Source organism: Mustelus asterias, chromosome 6 (genome assembly GCF_964213995.1).
Source record: "Mustelus asterias chromosome 6, sMusAst1.hap1.1, whole genome shotgun sequence".
NCBI lineage: Eukaryota > Metazoa > Chordata > Chondrichthyes > Carcharhiniformes > Triakidae > Mustelus > Mustelus asterias.
Window position 1 is genome coordinate 140,239,776 of NC_135806.1, and position 17,978 is coordinate 140,257,753.

Below are 17,978 nucleotides of genomic sequence, written 5' to 3' on the forward strand. Positions count from 1 at the left end.
CTGGTGTTCCCAGGTATCTGCTGATCTTGTCCAAGGAGCCTTGATGAGTTCCTGCAGTGCATCTTGGAGATGGTACACACGGCTGCTACTGTTCGTCAGTGTTGGAGGGAGTGAATGTTTGTAAATGTGGTGCCAATCAAGCGGGGCTGCTTTGTCCTGGATGGTGTTAAGGTTCTTGAGTGTTGTTGGAGCTGCACCCATCTAGGCAAGTGGGGAGTATTCCATCACACTCCTGACTTGTGCCTTGTGGATTGGTTTTGGGGGGGGTTCAGGATATGAGTTACTCTTTGAAGGGCTCCAAGTCTCTGATCTGCTCTGGTAGCCAGTGTTTATATGGCTAGTTCAGTTAAAAGTAACCCCCCGGTTGTTGATAGTGGATGATTTTCAATGGTAATACTATTGAATATCAAGGGTTGATGTTTCGATCCTCTCTTGTTGGAGATGGTCATTGCCTGCCACTTGTGTGGCATGAATGTTACTTTCCACTTGTCAGCCCAAGCTGGATATGCCACACTCGGTTGAATGTTGCCTTGATGTCAAGGGCTGTCACTCTCACCTCACCTCTGGAATTCAGCTCTTTTGTCCATGTTTGAACCAAGGCTGTAATGAGGTCAGGAGCTGAGTGACCCTGGCGAAACCCAAACTGGGCGTCACTGAGCAGGTTATTGCTGAGCAGGTGCTGCTTGAGTGCACTGTTGGTGACCCCTTCCATCACTTTACTGATGATCGAGTGTAGACTGATTGGGTGGTAATTGGCCGGGTTGGATTTGTCCTGCTTTTTGTGTGCAGGACATACCTGGGAAATTTTCCACATTGTTGGGTAGAAGCCAATGTTGTAACTACTGGAAGAGCTTGGTTAGGGGAGCAGTAAGTTCTGGAGCACAAGTCTTCAGTACTATTGCCGGAATGTTATCAGGGCCCATTGCCTTTGCAGTATCCAGTGCCTCCAGCCTTGATATCAAGTGGAACGAATCGAATTGGCTGAAGACTGGCATCTGTGATGCTGGGGACCACTTGGAGGAAGCTGGTGTGATTGTGGCCTTATCATCCACTCGGCACTTCTGGCTGAAGATTGTTGCAAATGCTTCACCCTTACCTTTTGCACTGATGTGCTGGACTCCTCCATCATTGAGGATGGGGATATTTGTGGAGCCTCTTCGTCCAGTGTGTTGCTTAATTGTCCACCACCATTCACAACTGGATGTGGCAGGACTGCAGAGTTTAGATCCATCTGTTGGTTGTGGTATCACTTAGCTCTGTCTATCACTTGCTGTTTATGCTGTTTGACATGCAAGTGGTCCTGTGTTGTAACTTCATCAGATTGACACCTCATTTTTAGGTATACCTGGTGTTGCTCCTGGCATGCCCTGCTGCAATCTCCATTTGAAGACAAAGACCTTCTGCAACTTGGCCCCCTTTCCATCTATAGCCATGGGATCATTGATTTCAGTGAGTGGTCAGATTGGCCTCAGTTTATCTTCTCAGAGGCAGGGTAGCACCTCCACACTGCAGCATGCCCTCAGTACTGCAGAGAGTGTCAGCCTAGAACTCTTGTGCCAAAGTTCTGGAGTGGGGCATGAACCCATAAGCTGCTGACTCAGAAACAGTAGATACAGTTAAAATTGCAAATCTCTTTTATACATCCATCTGCTTACGTTCATCTATCTTTTGATCTACACCAGCTATATGTTAAAAATTCTGAGTGGTGCATTTCAGATTGCTGCGTTAGGTTTTAACACAGGGCATTACAAAGAATGTGTGAATCTTACAGAGTAGAAGGAAGAGCCGTTGTTTCTCCACTGGCTGTTTGACCGGGTCTCCTCCTTCTCTTCCCATCGCCATTGTCCTGTGAATTCTTCCAATGCAGGTATTTATCCAGTATCCTTTTGAAAGTTACCATCCAATTAGCTTCCACTGCCCTTTCACCACAATGACTGGAACTTTCTGGCCATTCGCTCGCCGATGCCGCACCCCCTGGTTTTCCGGTGGCGAGGGGGCATTTGATGGGAAACCCCGTTTACAACGACGGGACCACAAAATCCCGCTGCCGGCTAATGGCAGCGAAACCCGTGGTGGGTGGCATGGAAATTCCCACCATTCCCGATCATAGCAACCCGCTGCGTTATAAAACCTCTCCTCACCTTCCCTCTGCTCCCTCACATTCCATCTGAATCCTCTGGCCTTCCTTCCAGTGGAAACATTTCTCCCTATTTACTCTAACAAAACCTGGGATCACTTTGTACCGCTCCTATCAAATCTCCCCTTAACCTTCTGCACTGAGGCAACTGAAACAAATTAAAGACACAGATTGTCTCTCAGTTTTCCTACATAAGGTCATGAGGAATAGGAGGAGGAGGCCATTCAGCCCATCGAGCCTGCACCCTTACCCAATAGAATTCTGACTGATGTGATTGTGGCCTTAAATCCCCTTTCTTTGTTGTTCCGCTACAAGAGTAAGGAAATCTTATATTGGACTGCAGTGAGACTTTTTTTATTCTTTCATATGATGTTGGCATTTGTTACCCATCCCTTGAACTGAGTGGCTCGCTCAGCTACTTCAGGGGGCATTTCAGAGTCAACCACATTGCTGTGGTTCCGGAGTCACATGTATTTCCTATAGGTATTTATTTATTTAGGTTTTTTATTCATTCGTGGAACATGGGCGTCGCTGGCTGGCCAGCATTTATTGCCCATCCCTAGTTGTCTGAAGACAGTTGGGAGTCAACCACATTCCTGTGGCACTGGAGTCACATGTAGGCCAGACCAGGTAAGGACGGCAGATTTCCTTCCATAAAGGACATGAGTGAACCAGATGGATTTTTCCGACAATCACATGATCAACTATCCGATGATAGTTTCTTAGTGACCGTTACTGAGACCAACTTTCAATTCCTGAATTTATTAATTGAATTTAAATTCCACCAGCTGCTGGAGTGGGATTTGAACCCATGTCCCCAGAGCATTAGCCTGGGCCACAGGATTACTAGCCCAGTGACATTACCACTGCACCATCATAACCTTGAATCCCTTGTGGATCAATAACCTGTCGAATTCAATGTGAATATATTCAGTGACCCAGCCTCCAGTGCTCTCTGGGGGAAAGAATCCCACAAAATACTGACCCTTCTCATCTCCAGCTTAAATGGGGGACCCCTTATTTTGAAACTGTGTCCCATAGTTCTAGACTCCTCCGTGAGAGACTACATCCTGTCAAACTGCCTCTGATATATTTGGAAATGGGTTGAGTATGATGTGGCGATATTGTATGCTGATCCAGTGAGGATATTTATACTCTTTATAACTGGAGGGAAAGCAGCTCTTTGGGAATACTTGAGATTATTGATCATTAAGAGGAAGAGTGTTAAGTGGAAATATATTCTATTGACTATTCCCTTGATGTTTGAAGCAGAGATACTATTACTGTTATATCTCAGTCGCTCTTTATTGCTACACTTTATACTTTGCCCACTCGAGACAAGCAGTGAGCAGATGTTTCATACTGGAGCCCCCATCGTGGGAAATTCTACCCCATCATCTCAGGTTTGGTCCAGTGACTGGAAAAGTTTGGTTAAATCGAGGTTAACATTGTGTGTTAGATTCATAGAATAGAATCATAGAATCCCTGCAGAAGGAGGCTATTCGGCCCATTGAGTCTGCACCGACCACAATCCCACCCAGGCCCCATTCCCGTAACCCTACACATTTACCCTGCTAATCCCCTGACATTAAGGGTCAATTTAGCACGGCCAATCAACCTAACCCGCACATCTTTCAGACTGTGGGAGGAAACCAGAGTACCCGGAGGAAACCCACGCAGACATGGGGAGAACATGCAAACTCCACACAGGCAATGACTCCAAGCCGGGAATCGAATCCGGGTCCCTGGAGCTGTGAGGCAGCAGTGATAACCACTGTGCCACCATGCCGCCCCAGATGAGTCTTTGTGCATCCCCTTCCAGTAAACAACCCCCCTGTTTGTGAGCTTTTCATGCAGCCTTTTCAGAGTCCAGCGTCCCTCCTCTCGGTCTTCCCTCTGCCTTCCATTGTTCAGCTCCTTCATCTCCCTCCTTGCTCCCTGCCATTGTGAACCCTCACCCTAACCCTCCTCCGTGCACAGCCCTCTTCCACATTCCCCCATTGTCTTCATCAGGACAACTCCAACCTTCTGTCCTCGCCTCACTATCCACACCCAGTTAAATTTCAGACCTTTGCTGCAGTGACTGTGAGAGTCCCACAGCACGGGGCTGTCCAGATAGACACTGCTGTGTGGCAGCAGGGGGAAGGAGATTCCCAAACTCCCCAACCCCAGACACTGCACTGACCCGAGACAGTGACACAGGAGGGTCTATGTGTCCCACAGCACGGGGCTGTCCAGATAGACACTGCTGTGTGGCAGCAGGGGGAAGGAGATTCCCATACTCCCCAACCCCAGACACTGCACTGACCCGAGACAGTGACACAGGAGGGTCTATGTGTCCCACAGCACGGGGCTGTCCAGATAGACACTGCTGTGTGGCAGCAGGGGGAAGGAGATTCCCAAACTCCCCAACCCCAGGCACTGCACTGACCCGAGACAGTGACACAGGAGGGTCCATGTGTCCCACAGCACGGGGCTTTCCAGATGGACACTGCTGTGTGGCAGCAGGGGGAAGGAGACTCCTGTACTCCCCAACCCCGGGCACTGCACTGATCCGAGACAGGAGGGTGTGTGAGTCCAGCAGCACGGGGCTGTCCATGAAGACCAGTTGGGCATGGAGATGGAGGGCAGGAGCGGGTCAGTGCTGGCAGAGTAGTGGATGTCGCATCAGGAGCAGCGCAGCACGATGGCAGGAAGTTGTTGCACTCACCCAAAGTCTCTTGCAAACTGAGGGCTGCCGTGTCCATGCCACTCTCGGGATTCAGACCAATGTAACTTCACGCTGGCCTGACGTAAGATTGAAAAGCCTGACAGGATTCCGGTGGCCAGCTGTCTCAATGAGCATTCATGAGCTGCAAATGATATTCACACCAGCAGCCAATGGGAGCAGCGACCCGCCATTAAGCCGCCATTGGGAGAATTGTTACGGGATCTTACACCGGCGGCTTTCTGACTTTTTGACTCGAGCAAGATTCTCCGCCCCCACCCGTCCTTCACCAAGCCCATCGCGGGTGGGCTGGGAGAATTCTACCCCAATAAGAGGATACCTTGGTCGGAATTCTCCGACCTCGCTCGCGGCTGGGATTTTCCAGTCCCGCTGCGGTGAATGGAGATTTGGCTGGGCACCAGATTCTCTGTTCTCGCTGGCAGTGGTAGCAGGGCGTGTAAGAGCGGGGAATTCCAGCCTCTGAGTGGATCACAGTGTGAAACGGCCTCCCACTCGGGTCTCCTGGGGAGAACCGTCCCCACACTCTGTGCATCATAAATGTACCTTTTAAATTCACTCACGGGTTTTGGGCATCACTGGCTAAGCCCAGCTTTATTGGCCATCCCAAATTGCCCCTTGAGAAGGTGAACCGCTGCAGTCCGTGTGGTGTAGGTACACCCACAGTGCTGTTAGAGAGGGAATTCCAGGATTTTGACCCAGCAACTGTGATGGAACGGCGATATATTTCCAAATCAGGAAGGTGAGTGACTCGGAGGGGAACCTCCAGGTGGGGGTCTTCCCAGGTATCTGCTGCTCTTGTCCATCTAGACAATAGTGGTCATGGGTTTGAAAGATGCTGCCTAAGGAACCTTGATGAGTTGTTGTCTTGCAGACGATACACACGGCTGCCACTGTGCGTTGGTGTTGGAGGGAGTGAATGTTTAAGGCAATGTGTGCACAGGCCCACATAATAACAATGTACACAGCAGTATACCCCAGTGTACTAGATCACAGTATATCGTGTCTTACAGTGCACGATTCTCGCAGGCAGCATCCCCTGTGAAGTGTTGTTTTTCAGAGTGTTCTGAAGTGTGCAGTGAGGTGAGATTAATCCCAGCAGACACACAACTCCATTGAAAAAATAAATATTCAGAACCAAGTCAGGTGAGATTGGGAACAACAGGAGATTTCAGGAAATGCCGAGGTTTGATCATTCTGTCAAAATCTGTGAAAGGTTTTCCAATAAAATTCCTTTGTTGATTACCAACACACCAAGAATGAGAGTTCGATCCACAGGATCCAGGCAGACTTGGTTCAGCCAATTCCTGTCTGCCTGTCGAGAATTAACCCCCAACGCACACTGACCCCACCCACACTGCCCCCACCCACACGGACCCCACCCACACTGACCCCACCCACACTGACCCCACCCACACAGCCCCCACCCACACTGACCCCACCCACACCGCCCCACCCACACTGACCCCACCCACACTGACCCCACCCACACTGACACCCACACTGACCCCACCCACACTGACCCCACCCACACTGACCCCGCCCACACTGAGCCCACCCACACTGAGCCCACCCACACTGACCCCACCCACACTGACCCCGCCCACACTGACCCCACCCACACTGACCCTGCCCACACTGACCCCGCCCACACTGACCCCACCCACACTGACACCCACACTGACCCCACCCACACTGACCCCACCCACACTGACCCCGCCCACACTGAGCCCACCCACACTGACCCCAACCACACTGACCCCGCCCACACTGACCCCGCCCACACTGACCCCACCCACACTGACCCCGCCCACACTGACCCCGCCCACACAGACCCTGCCCACACTGACCCCACACACACTGACCCCGCCCACACTGACCCCGCCCACACTGACCCCGCCCACACTGACCCTGCCCACACTGATCCCACCCACACTGACCCCATGCACACTGACCCCACCCACACTGACCCCGCCCACACTGACCCTGCCCACACTGACCCCACCCTCACTGACCCCACCCTCACTGATCCCACCCACATCCACACTGACCCAACCCACACTGACCCCATTCACACTGACCCCACCCACACTGACCCCACCCACACTGACCCCGCCCACACTGACCCCACACACACTGACCCCACCCACTCTGACCCCACCCACACTGACCCCTCCCACACTGACCCCACCCACTCTGACCCCAGCCACACTGACCCCTCCCACACTGACCCCACCCACACTGACCCCACCCACACTGACCCCACCCACACTGACCCCTCCCACACTGACCCCACCCACACTGACCCCACCCACATCCACACTGACCCCTCCCACACTGACCCCTCCCACACTGACCCCACCCACACTGACCCCACCCACACTGACCCCACCCACACTGACCCCACCCACCCTGAGCCCACCCACCCTGACCCCACCCACACTGACCCCACCCACACTGACCCCGCCCACACTGTTCTTTTCCTCCCTCTATCCCCAGTACGATTGTGAATATAAATTTGCAACAAGCTAATCAGCTGGTACACGGCCTTGCCGCTTGTTATCCCGTGAAACTTTACTGAGCAACCAAACTCTGTATCTGAACAATAAACCTGGAGAGTTTTCAGTGAAATTTGTCATTTAGTTGTAGCCTTGACAACAGGAAGTTGTCCCAGTCTCATTCTGCAATACAAATTGTGATCATTTGAAAATTTGCACTGATGTATTTGTCCTGATGAGTGGAAGATGAAAAACTTCAGTAGCATATCTCTCTCTTCAGCAATAAGCTTTGCTATCCTCGCCTGGTTAACATGGATTCTTCACCATTCCCTCCCCCCAACTCTACACCGCCCCCCCCCAACCACCCACCTCCTTCCGCCCCCCCTCCCAACACCCCCCCCCCCCCCCCCCCCACCCTGCAGCTCTGTCAGTGAGTGGGCCATGGATTCACCAGCACTGTATAGGGCTGCCAGCTCAGGTTAGCCATATCGCTGGAGGTTCCATGATGTGACCTCATGCCCACATTGTTCCGCATTCCCAGCCAATCCGCCCACTCCCCCAACTTGTCTATGTCGTTTTGAAGGGCTGCACTCTCCTCCTCACAGTTTACAACACTTCCAAATTTGTGTCATTCACAAATTTTAAAATGATCCCCTGCACATTAATATATTAATATATATCAGGAACAGCAAAGGTCCCAAAACCGACCCCTGGGGAACACCGCTACAAACCTTCTTCCAGCTTGAAAAATATACATTGACTGTTACTCTCTTGCACATTCTCCCCGTGTCTGCATGGGTTTCCTCCGGGTGCTCCAGTTTCCTCCCACAGTCCAAAGATGTGCAGGTTAGGTTGATTGGCTGTGCTAAATTGATTCTAGTGTCAGGTGATTAGCAGGTTAAATATGTGGGGTTGTGGGAATAGGGCCTCCATGAGTAAATACCCTTTTCGAACACTAGCTGGCCCTACTCCTGCTTTTACAGTGTGGGTGTGGCCCACTCACAGACAGAGCTGTGGGATTGTAGGTGGTGCAGACCCAATGGGCCGAATGGCCTCCTTCAGCACTGTAGGGATTCTATGGATTCTACGATTCCTACCAATCAGCCAATTTTCTATCTACGTTGCTACTGTCTCTTTTATTCCATGAGCTGTAGCTTCTTCACAAATCTGTTGTGTGGCACTGCATGTGAAAGTCCATGTACATCACATCAACAGCATTACCCTCATCAACCCTCTCTGTTACCTCTTCAGAAAACTCCAGCAAGTTACTTTAACATGATTTCCCCCTTCAAAATCCATGTTGGCTCTTTTCCATGTGACTACTAATTCTATCCCAAATAATTGGGCAGAATTCTCCCAGTTTGGGACTAAGTGCCCATGCTGGCAGGATAACAAGAGTGTTTCCCACTGGCTGTGTCTGTCCGGTGGGAATCACCCATCTGAAAGATGTAAATGAGCTCATCTCGGGGAACCTGCTGGCTGGCCCCACTGTCCGGAGATCCCTGCACTCAGAGACTGCCCCCTTACACCAAAACAAAGGAACCCCTCTCTCCCATTGACCAGGGGAGCAACACCAACCCCTCACCAAAGAGGGGCATCCACTCCCCCCACCACTCAAATAACGGGTGCAATGCTCACATTGACTCTAAGCCTGATTTGACAGATGTGGTTTCTTCAAAAGGAACAAGTGGTTTACAAAAAGAGGAAGTGAAACCACTTATTCCTTTTGAAGAAACCACAGCTGTCAATCAGGTTTAGAGTCAACGTAAACATTGCAGTTAGGAACAATGAAGGTACTTGAGATGCATTCAAGCAATAGGATGGAGGGTTATAGGTAGGCCTAAAAGGTAGGGATATGTTCGGCACAACTTGTGGGGGGCGAGGGGCCTTTTTTGTGCTGTAGTTTTCTATGTTTCTTCTATGTTTCTAACATAGCTGACTGGAGCATGGGAAATCCATTAACCTTTCAATGGCGGCCTCTCTCAAAGCACTGCCCTTTGAAATTCACAGAGATCAAAGGTTTCCAGTGGAATAGAGAGGGTTTCAAAGGTTTCAGCTTGCTAGGAAGCCTCAGAGCCCCGATAGACTTCACACCCAGCAGGAATCCCAATTTTAGGCTCAATGCCGGATTCAGTGGGCAATTGGGATTCCCACCATCAGCGAAAGGGGACCGTGAATCCCCCCATTGCTTCTAGAAGCTTGTCTACCATGGTTGCTAAACTGACTGGCCTGTAATTGCAGGGGCTATCCTTACGGTCTTTTTTGAACAAGGCCGTAACATTTCTAGTCCTCTGGAACCTCCCCCGAGTCTAGCGCAGACAGGAAGGTTATGGCCAGCACCACTGCAATTTCCATCTCACTACCTTCAGTACCCTTGGAGGTATCTCATCCAATCCCAGTGCCACGTCAACTTCCAGTACCAACTGTATATTCAACACTTTCCCATTATCAAATCTGAACCCTTCTAGTGACAGAATTGCCTCCTCTGTCACTGTGTCCTGGATAACGTCTACCTCCTTGGTAAAGATGGATACGAAGTATTCATTTAATATCTCAGTCCTGCCCCAGCCTCCATGAGTAAATACCTTTGTGGAACACTAACTGGCCCTACTCCTGCTTTTACCATCCTTTGACTATTAATATACCCACTCTCTTGAGTAAAGAAGTTTTTCCTGAATTCCCTATTGCATTTATTAAAGCCTATCTTATTTTATGGCCACGAATCCTGGTCTCCCTCACAAGTCCTGGTGTCATTACAACACAGGAGGCCATTCAGTACATTGGGTCCCTGCTGGCTCACTGGAGTGCACTCCAGTCAGCACCATTCCCATGGAAGTCCCATCCCCAACGCCCTGGAAGTTTATTTCCACAAGTGCCCATCTGATTTCCTTTTGAAATTGCTGCTCATCTCCGCTTGCACCACCTCCATAGACAGCTGGCTCCCGGTTATCATCACTCATTACATAACAGTGTTCATAGCAGCATAACGCTGCATCACTGCCCCCCCCCCCGCCCTCACCCTCACCACCCCCCACCCTCACCCTCACCACCCCCCACCCTCACCTCCCCCTGCCCTCACCCTCACCACCCCCCACCCTCACCCTCACCTCCCCCCACCCTCACCCTCACCTCCCCCCACCCTCACCCTCACCTCCACCCACCATCACCCTCACCTCCCCCTGCCCTCACCCTCACCTGCCCCCCGCCCTCACCTCCCCCCACCCCACTCTCGACTCCTCCCCGCCTTCACCCTCACCTTCTCCCGCCCTCACCCTCACCTCTCCCCACCCTCACCCTCACCTCCACCCACCATCACCCTCACCTCCCCCCACCCTCACCCTCACCTCCCCCCGCCCTCACCCTCACCTCCCCCCACCCTCACCTCCCCCCACCCTCACCCTCACCTCCCCCCACCCTCACCCGCCCCCCGCCCTCACCTGCCCCCACCCTCACCCTCACCTCCCCCCACCCTCACCCTCACCTGCCCCCCACCCTCACCCTCACCTCCCCCCACCCTCACCATCACCTCCCCCCACCCTCACCCTCGAATCCCCCTGCCCTCACCCTCACCTCCCCCCACCCTCACCCTCACCTCCCCCCACCCTCACCCTCACCTCCCCCTGCCCTCACCCTCACCTCCCCCCACCCTCACCCTCACCTCCCCCTGCCCTCACCCTCACCTCCCCTGCCCTCACCCTCACCTCCCCCCACCCTCACCTCCCCCCACCCTCACCTCCCTCCGCCCTCACCCTCACCTCCCTCACCCTCACCTCCCCCTGCCCTCACCCTCACCTGCCCCCCACCCTCCCCCTCACCTCCCCCCACCCTCACCCTCGCCTCTCCCCACCCTCACCCTCACCTCCCCCCACCCTCACCCTCACCTCCCCCCACCCTCACCCTCGCCTCTCCCCACCCTCACCCTCGCCTCTCCCCACCCTCACCCTCACCTCCCCCCACCCTCACCTCCCCCCACCCTCACCCTCGCCTCTCCCCATCCTCACCCTCACCTCCCCCCACCCTCACCCTCGCCTCTCCCCACCCTCACCCTCACCTCCCCCCACCCTCACCCTCGCCTCTCCCCATCCTCACCCTCGCCTCTCCCCATCCTCACCCTCACCTCCCCCCACCCTCACCCTCGCCTCTCCCCACCTGCACCCTCACCTCCCCCTGCCCTCACCCTCACCTCCCTCACTCACCACTCACTCACACACCTCTTGCTCAAAGCCTTCAGTCTGTACCCCCTTGTCCTCATACCATCAAATAGTAGGAACAGCTTTTCATTGGATACGTTAGCTAATCCTGTCATATCAAACTCCACCTGCCTTGCTCCAAGGTGAACAACGCCACCATCACCTTGTCATCCAGATCCCCTCAGACCTGGGAACATTCCGGTAAACCTCCTCTCTGGTACCCTCACCTCATTCCCAAGGTGTGGTGACCGGAACTGGCCACAACACTGTGGGTGCAAAACGTCACTGTGCCCACCCTATCAGAACTAAATCCGAAAGACCCCCATCAGGTCTCCCCTCAGCCTTCTCTTTACTGGAACAAAGAGCCGCAGCCTGTAGAACCTTTCCTGATGCTCACACTCTCTCAGTATCACTCACTGTGCTCTTCGCCAATGGGTGAGATTAACCGCTTTGTCCTGTCAGTCTGGAGTTACAGAACCTTAGTCAGGCCGCACTTGGAATATAGTGTTCAATTCTGGTCGCCACACTACCAGAAGGATGTGGAGGCTTTGGAGAGGGTACAGAAAAGATTTACCAGGATGTTGCCTGGTATGGAGGGCATTAGCTATGAGGAGAGGTTGGAGAAACTTGGTTTGTTCTCACTGGAAAGACGGAGGTTGAGGGGCGACCTGATAGAAGTCTACAAGATTATGAGAGGCATGGACAAAGTGGATAGTCAGAAGCTTATCTTCAGGGTGGAAGAGTCAATTACTCGGGGGCACAGGTTTAAGGTGCGAGGATTAAGGTTTAAAGGAGATGTACAAGGCAGATCTTTTATACAGAGAGTGGTGGGTGCCTGGGACTCGTTACCGGGGGAGGTAGTGGAAGCGGATACGGTAGTGATTTTTAAGGGGCGTCTTGACAAGTACATGAATAGGATGGGAATAGAGGGATATGGTCCCCGGAAGGGTAGGGGGTTTTAGTTCAGTCGGGCAGCATGGTCGGTGCAGGCTTGGAGGGCCGAAGGGCCTGTTCCTGTGCTGTAATTTTCTTTGTTCTTTGTCACTCCGGAGTTATACTGTCGGTCGGAGTTATACTGCCAGCCGCTTGTTCAGAGGGAGCCTCACAGGATCACAGAATACAACAGCACAGAAGAGGCCCTTCGGCCCATCAAGTCTGCACCGATGCATGACAGGCCCTGACCTGCCCACCTAATCCCACTTGTCAGTGCTTGGCCCATAGCCTCCCAGGCAGCGCATTCCAGACCGTCACCATCCTCTGAGTAAAAATGTTTTTCCTCAAATCCCCCCTAAACCTCCCACCCCTCACTTTTAACTTGTGTCCCCTCGTAACTGACCCTTCAACTAAGGGGAACCCTGTCCATGCCCCTCATAATCTTGAACACCTCAATCAGGTCGCCCCTCAGTCTTCTCTGCTCCAATGAAAACAACCCAAACCTATCTAACTTCTCTTTATAACATAAATGCTCCGTCCCAGGCAGCATCCTGGTGACTCTCCTCTGCACCCCCTCCAGTGCAATCACATCCTTCCTATAATGTGGCGACCAGAACTGCACACAGTGCTCCAGCTGTGGCCTCACCAAACTTCTATACAACTCCATCATGGCCTCTGTGCTTTTGTAATCTATACCCCGATTGATAAAGGCGAGTGCGCCATATGCCTTTTTCACCACCCTATTAACCTGCCTTTCCACCTTCAGCGATCTCTGGACAAACACACCAAGGTCCCTTTGTTCTTCGGAACTTCCCAGTGTCAGACCTTTCACAGTATACTTCCCTGTCAAATTACTCCTTCCAAACTGCATCACCTCACACTTTTCAGGGTTAAATTCCATCTGCCACTTATCCGCCCATTTGACCATTCCATCGCCCTGTAACCCAAGACACTCAACCTCACTGTTAACCACCCGGCCAATCTTTGTGTCATCGGCAAACTCACTGATCCTGCCCCCACATAGTCATCTATGCCATCTATATAAATGATGAACAATAGGGGGCCCAGCACGGATCCCTGTGGTACGCCACTGGTCACACTTTGAGAAAAAATGTGAATTCAAAGAGCGTTGTCGTTTTTTATGCAACTTTATTGAGACAATGAATGGGGAGCCCTCCCCTCTCCATCCTCGCATTCCTGAACAAATAGTTCTTGAGTAGCCGAGGGCAGGAATTGAGCTGACCGTAGGCGTTTCCTTTGGCGGGTCGGAAAGTTCTGGCAGCGCCCAGTCTCCAGTGCTCTCCCCTGATTTGCTTTATGTACAGAGCACCTGTCCATCTCTCCCTCTCTCTTTTCGCTGTGATGTTTTATCCTGTTTGTCCGTACAGAGAGAGGGGAATGTGTATCGTTTAACCGCGGGGTCCCCATTCAGAAACATCAGCTGCTGCAAATACTGTTCACCGACACCAGTCCCGGGTCGACAAGCCCCAGTTCCTCATGCTCATTGACACACAGCCGGTAGCCGCACCCCCTCTTCCTGGGCAGAGGGACGACTCCCGGGCCCCCGGACCCTCCCTCTGGCCTGGCGGTGGGAGGCAGCAGGAAGCCCACACTGCCGGCTATCAGCATGTGCCAGATACTGTGGATGTAAAAGTAGTTCTCCTCGGTCTCCACGAAGGCGTAAAGGGCCACGGCCGACGTGGCGATGACTGTCCCGGGGAAGAGGTAGAAAACCCAGCGTTTCCACGTCGGAGGATAGCAGTGCCGTCTCCGGATGGTACGCACAGTCTGTGAGGGGAAAGGAGAGGGCAATATCAAACCTCGCTCAGAGGTACAGAGAGCTACACAGTATTAAAATTATTAAAGTTTATTTATTCGTGTCACAAGTAGGCTTACATTAACACTACAATGAAGTTACTGTGAGAATCCCCCAGTCGCCACACTCCGGCGCCTGTTCGGGTACACTGACCCTCTGACAGTGCAGCACTCCCTCAGCACTGACCCTCTGACAGTGCGGCACTCCCTCAGCACTGACCCTCTGACAGTGCGGCACTCCCTCAGTACTGACCCTCTGACAATGCGGCACCCCCTCAGTACTGACCCTCTGACAGTGCGGCACTCCCTCAGCACTGACCCTCTGACAGTGCAGCATTCCCTCAGTACTGACCCTCTGACAGTGCGACACACCCTCAGCACTGGCCCTCTGACAGTGCAGCACTCCCTCAGTACTGACCATCTGACAGTGCAGCACTCCCTCAGTACTGACCCTCTGACAGGGCAGCATTCCCTCAGTACTGACCCTCTGACAGGGCAGCACTCCCTCAGTACTGACCCTCTGTCAGTGCAGCACTCCCTCAGTACTGACCCTCTGACAGTGTGGCATTCCCTCAGTACTGACCCTCTGACAGTGCGGCACTCCCACAGTACTGACCCTCTGACACTGCGGCACTCCCTCAGCACTGACCATCTGACCGTGCGGCACTCCCTCAGTACTGACCCTCTGACAGTGCAACACTCCCTCAGTACTGACCCTCTGACAGTGCAACACTCCCTCAGCACTGACCCTCTGACAGTGCGGCACTCCCTCAGTACTGACCCTCTGACACTGTGGCACCCCTCAGTACTGACCCTGGAGAGAGTGCAGAAAAGATTTACTAGGATGCTACTGGGGCTTGATGTTATGAGGAGAGGCTGGATAGACTGGGACTTCTTTCTCTGGAGTGTAGAAGGCTGAGGGGTGATCTCATAGAGGTCTATAAAATAATGAGGGGCACAGATCAGCTAGATAGTTAATATGTTTTCCCAAAGGTAGGGGAGTCTAAAACTAGAGGGCATAGGTTTAAGGTGAGAGAGGAGAGATACAAAAGTGTCCAGAGGGGCAATCTTTTCACACAGAGGGTGGTGAGTGTCTGGAACAAGCTGCCAGAGGTAGTAGTAGAGGCGGGTACAATTTTGTCTTTTAAAAAGCATTTAGGCAGTTCCATGGGTACGATGGGTATAGAGGGATGTGGGCCAAATGCGGCCAATTGGGATTAGCTTAGGGGTTTAAAAAAAAGGACGGCATGGACAAGTTGGGCTGAAGGGCCTGTTTCCATGCTGTAAACCTCTATGACTCTATAAGCTGGGTCTGGTGATTGGGAGCAGCTCCCATTGAAATATTTTCGATCTTTCCCACGACCACAGGTTTGTCTTTTACTGCCTGCGATGGTTATAGTGAATGCAGCAGACACAACAAGAGCCAGCATTGTCATCCTTACCCAAGCAATGGCCATGATGCCTAGAGCAAAGAGACTCGGTCCCAGCAGATTCCACAGTCCATGCCGATCTAACTGCAGGGCCATGGACAGCAGCATGGCTCCCAGTAAGTACAGGATCTGTCAAAGTGCAAAGGGCAAGGGTTAGTATCACCGCGGATCACTCAATACATCAGTGAGAGTCAGACATTTTAATTACCTACACCCTTGCTGTCCTGTCCACAGGTCCGTCCTTGGCCTGTTGCAATGTTCCAGTGAAGCACAACACAAACTGGGAGAACAATGGGTGGGGTTCTCTGGCCTCGTTCATCCCAAAACCGTAAAATCCCACCCAAGCTCAAAGGACCTTTCCATTGTCTGCCCCTCGTCCGCTCCGATTCCCGTGGCGGGCGGGACGGTAAGATTCTGGTCAATGTCTTGGCTGGGATTTTCCAGGCGTTAACAAGTGAGGATGGAGAATTTGGTGCTCAGCCAAATCTCCGTTCACTGCAGCGGGACTGGAGAATCCCGCTGGCATGAACGGCCAGAACATTCCAATCATGATCTTCCAATTGGGCACATTACAACCCTCAGGACTCAACACGGAATTCAACAACTTCAGAGTCTGAAATTTTAAAGTTTATTTATTAGTGTCACAAGTAGGCTTACATTAACACTGCAATGAAGTTACTGTGAAAATCCCCTAGTCGCCACACTCCGGTGCCTGTTTGGGTACACGGAGGGAGAATTTAGCATGGCCAATGTCGTTCAGACTGTGGGAAGAAACTGGAGCACCCGGAAGAAACCCACGCAGACACGGGGGGAACGTGCAAACTCCACACAGACAGTGACCCAAGCCGGGAATCGAACCCAGGTCCCTGGCGCTGTGAAGTCTCTCCTCTATCTTCAACCCGTTCTTCACGTATCCCAAATGTGTGTTGTCTCGATGCAATCCCCCCTTCCCCAGGCCATCTATCCTTTGTATCTAATGATGCTACATCTTGTTGCAATCTCTCCCAGCTGGAGTTTAATATCTAACACATTCTCCCTCTCTTTAATTCTGATGAAGAGTCAAACAGATTTGAAACATTAACTCTGTTTCTCTCCTGACAGATGTTGCCAGACCTGCTGAGTTTTCCCGGTAACCTCCGTTCTAGTTTCAGATTCCACATCCGCAGAATTTTGCTCATTTTAATTCTCCACATTTCCTTTAACTTACTATTGATGCTTTAGAAAGAATCTTCCCTTATTTTGTTGGGCAGATCAATCACTTTGAAATGTAGTAACATCGAGGCTGGGATTTTACCATCGCGTTGCGCCCGTGTTCCGCGCACGATGCAGTTGTAAAGTGGGGTGTAAAGTGATTAGTGCAATTGGCGCCTGTTTTCACGACCGGCACCATTTTACGATGGGTGAGAGGCAGGTTAATGTATTCAAATTTATTTATAGAAGAATTTACATGTCATTGGTGAGGCTGGCGCTCAATCGTCTGGGTCCGCCCCCTTTATGACCTCACCGGGAAAGGTCCTCGCCAGTGAAGAATAAACATTCTCCCCATGAACGGGAAGCAGTCGTCTTAGCCTCGCCGGTGGAACCGGAGGCCAATGAGGCCCCCCCCTCCAGGGAGGCTGTGGGCAAGGGGGGGGGGTGCCCCTTGGGCATGGCCAGACTGGCAAAGCCACCTTGGCATCTGGGCAATGCCCACCAGGCAGTGCCTGGGGCAGGGCTAATAGGGGAGAGGCCAGTGGGGGGAGGGGCTAATGGGGGAAGGGGTCCGCTGCCACTCTGCAGTGATTGGTGGGGGGAGGGCAGTGAGGCTGCGATCGGTGACGGAGGGAGGGGTCCCCGATCGGTCTGGGCAGCAGGGGGGACAGCGGGTCTGCGTCTACAGCTGCGAGCCTCCGCGATTGCAGGGATGGGGGAGCTGCGTCAGACTGCCTGCACTAGCAGGGGCCTGACAGCTCTCTCTCTGGCTCTAGTCGAGAGGGTCTCTGCGATTAGCTGGGAAGGAACAGCTGAATTCGAATAGCACCTTTCACGAGTTCAGAAACACCCTGAGGTGCTTTACAACCAATGAAATGCAGCAAGTAATCTGCACACAGCGGCACGGTGACACGGTGGTTAGCGCTGCTGCCTCACAACACCAGCGACCCAAGTTCAAATCCCGGCTTGGGTCACTGTCTGTGAGGAGTTTGCACTTTCTCCCCGTGTCTGCGTGGGCTTCCTCCGGATGCTCTGGTTTCCTTCCACAGTCCGAAAGAC

The 17,978-nt window shown here is 52.5% G+C and overlaps 2 protein-coding genes across 2 annotated transcripts in view; one reads left to right on the forward strand and one right to left on the reverse strand.

The window, feature by feature from the left end:
- LOC144495190 (uncharacterized) overlaps positions 1-17,978 on the forward strand; it is a 984,403-nt gene that overhangs the window by 407,475 nt on the left and 558,950 nt on the right. The window lies entirely within an intron of this gene.
- The window catches only part of tmem8b (transmembrane protein 8B), a 171,320-nt gene continuing 167,167 nt past the window's right edge, over positions 13,826-17,978 (reverse strand). Inside the window, exons 13-14 of the mRNA XM_078215294.1 lie at positions 15,741-15,857; positions 13,826-14,271 (exon numbers count right to left, since the gene is read on the reverse strand). Of these exons, the coding sequence (XP_078071420.1) occupies positions 13,921-14,271; positions 15,741-15,857 (468 nt within the window). The 3' untranslated portion in view covers positions 13,826-13,920. The remainder of the gene's footprint in view (positions 14,272-15,740; positions 15,858-17,978) is intronic.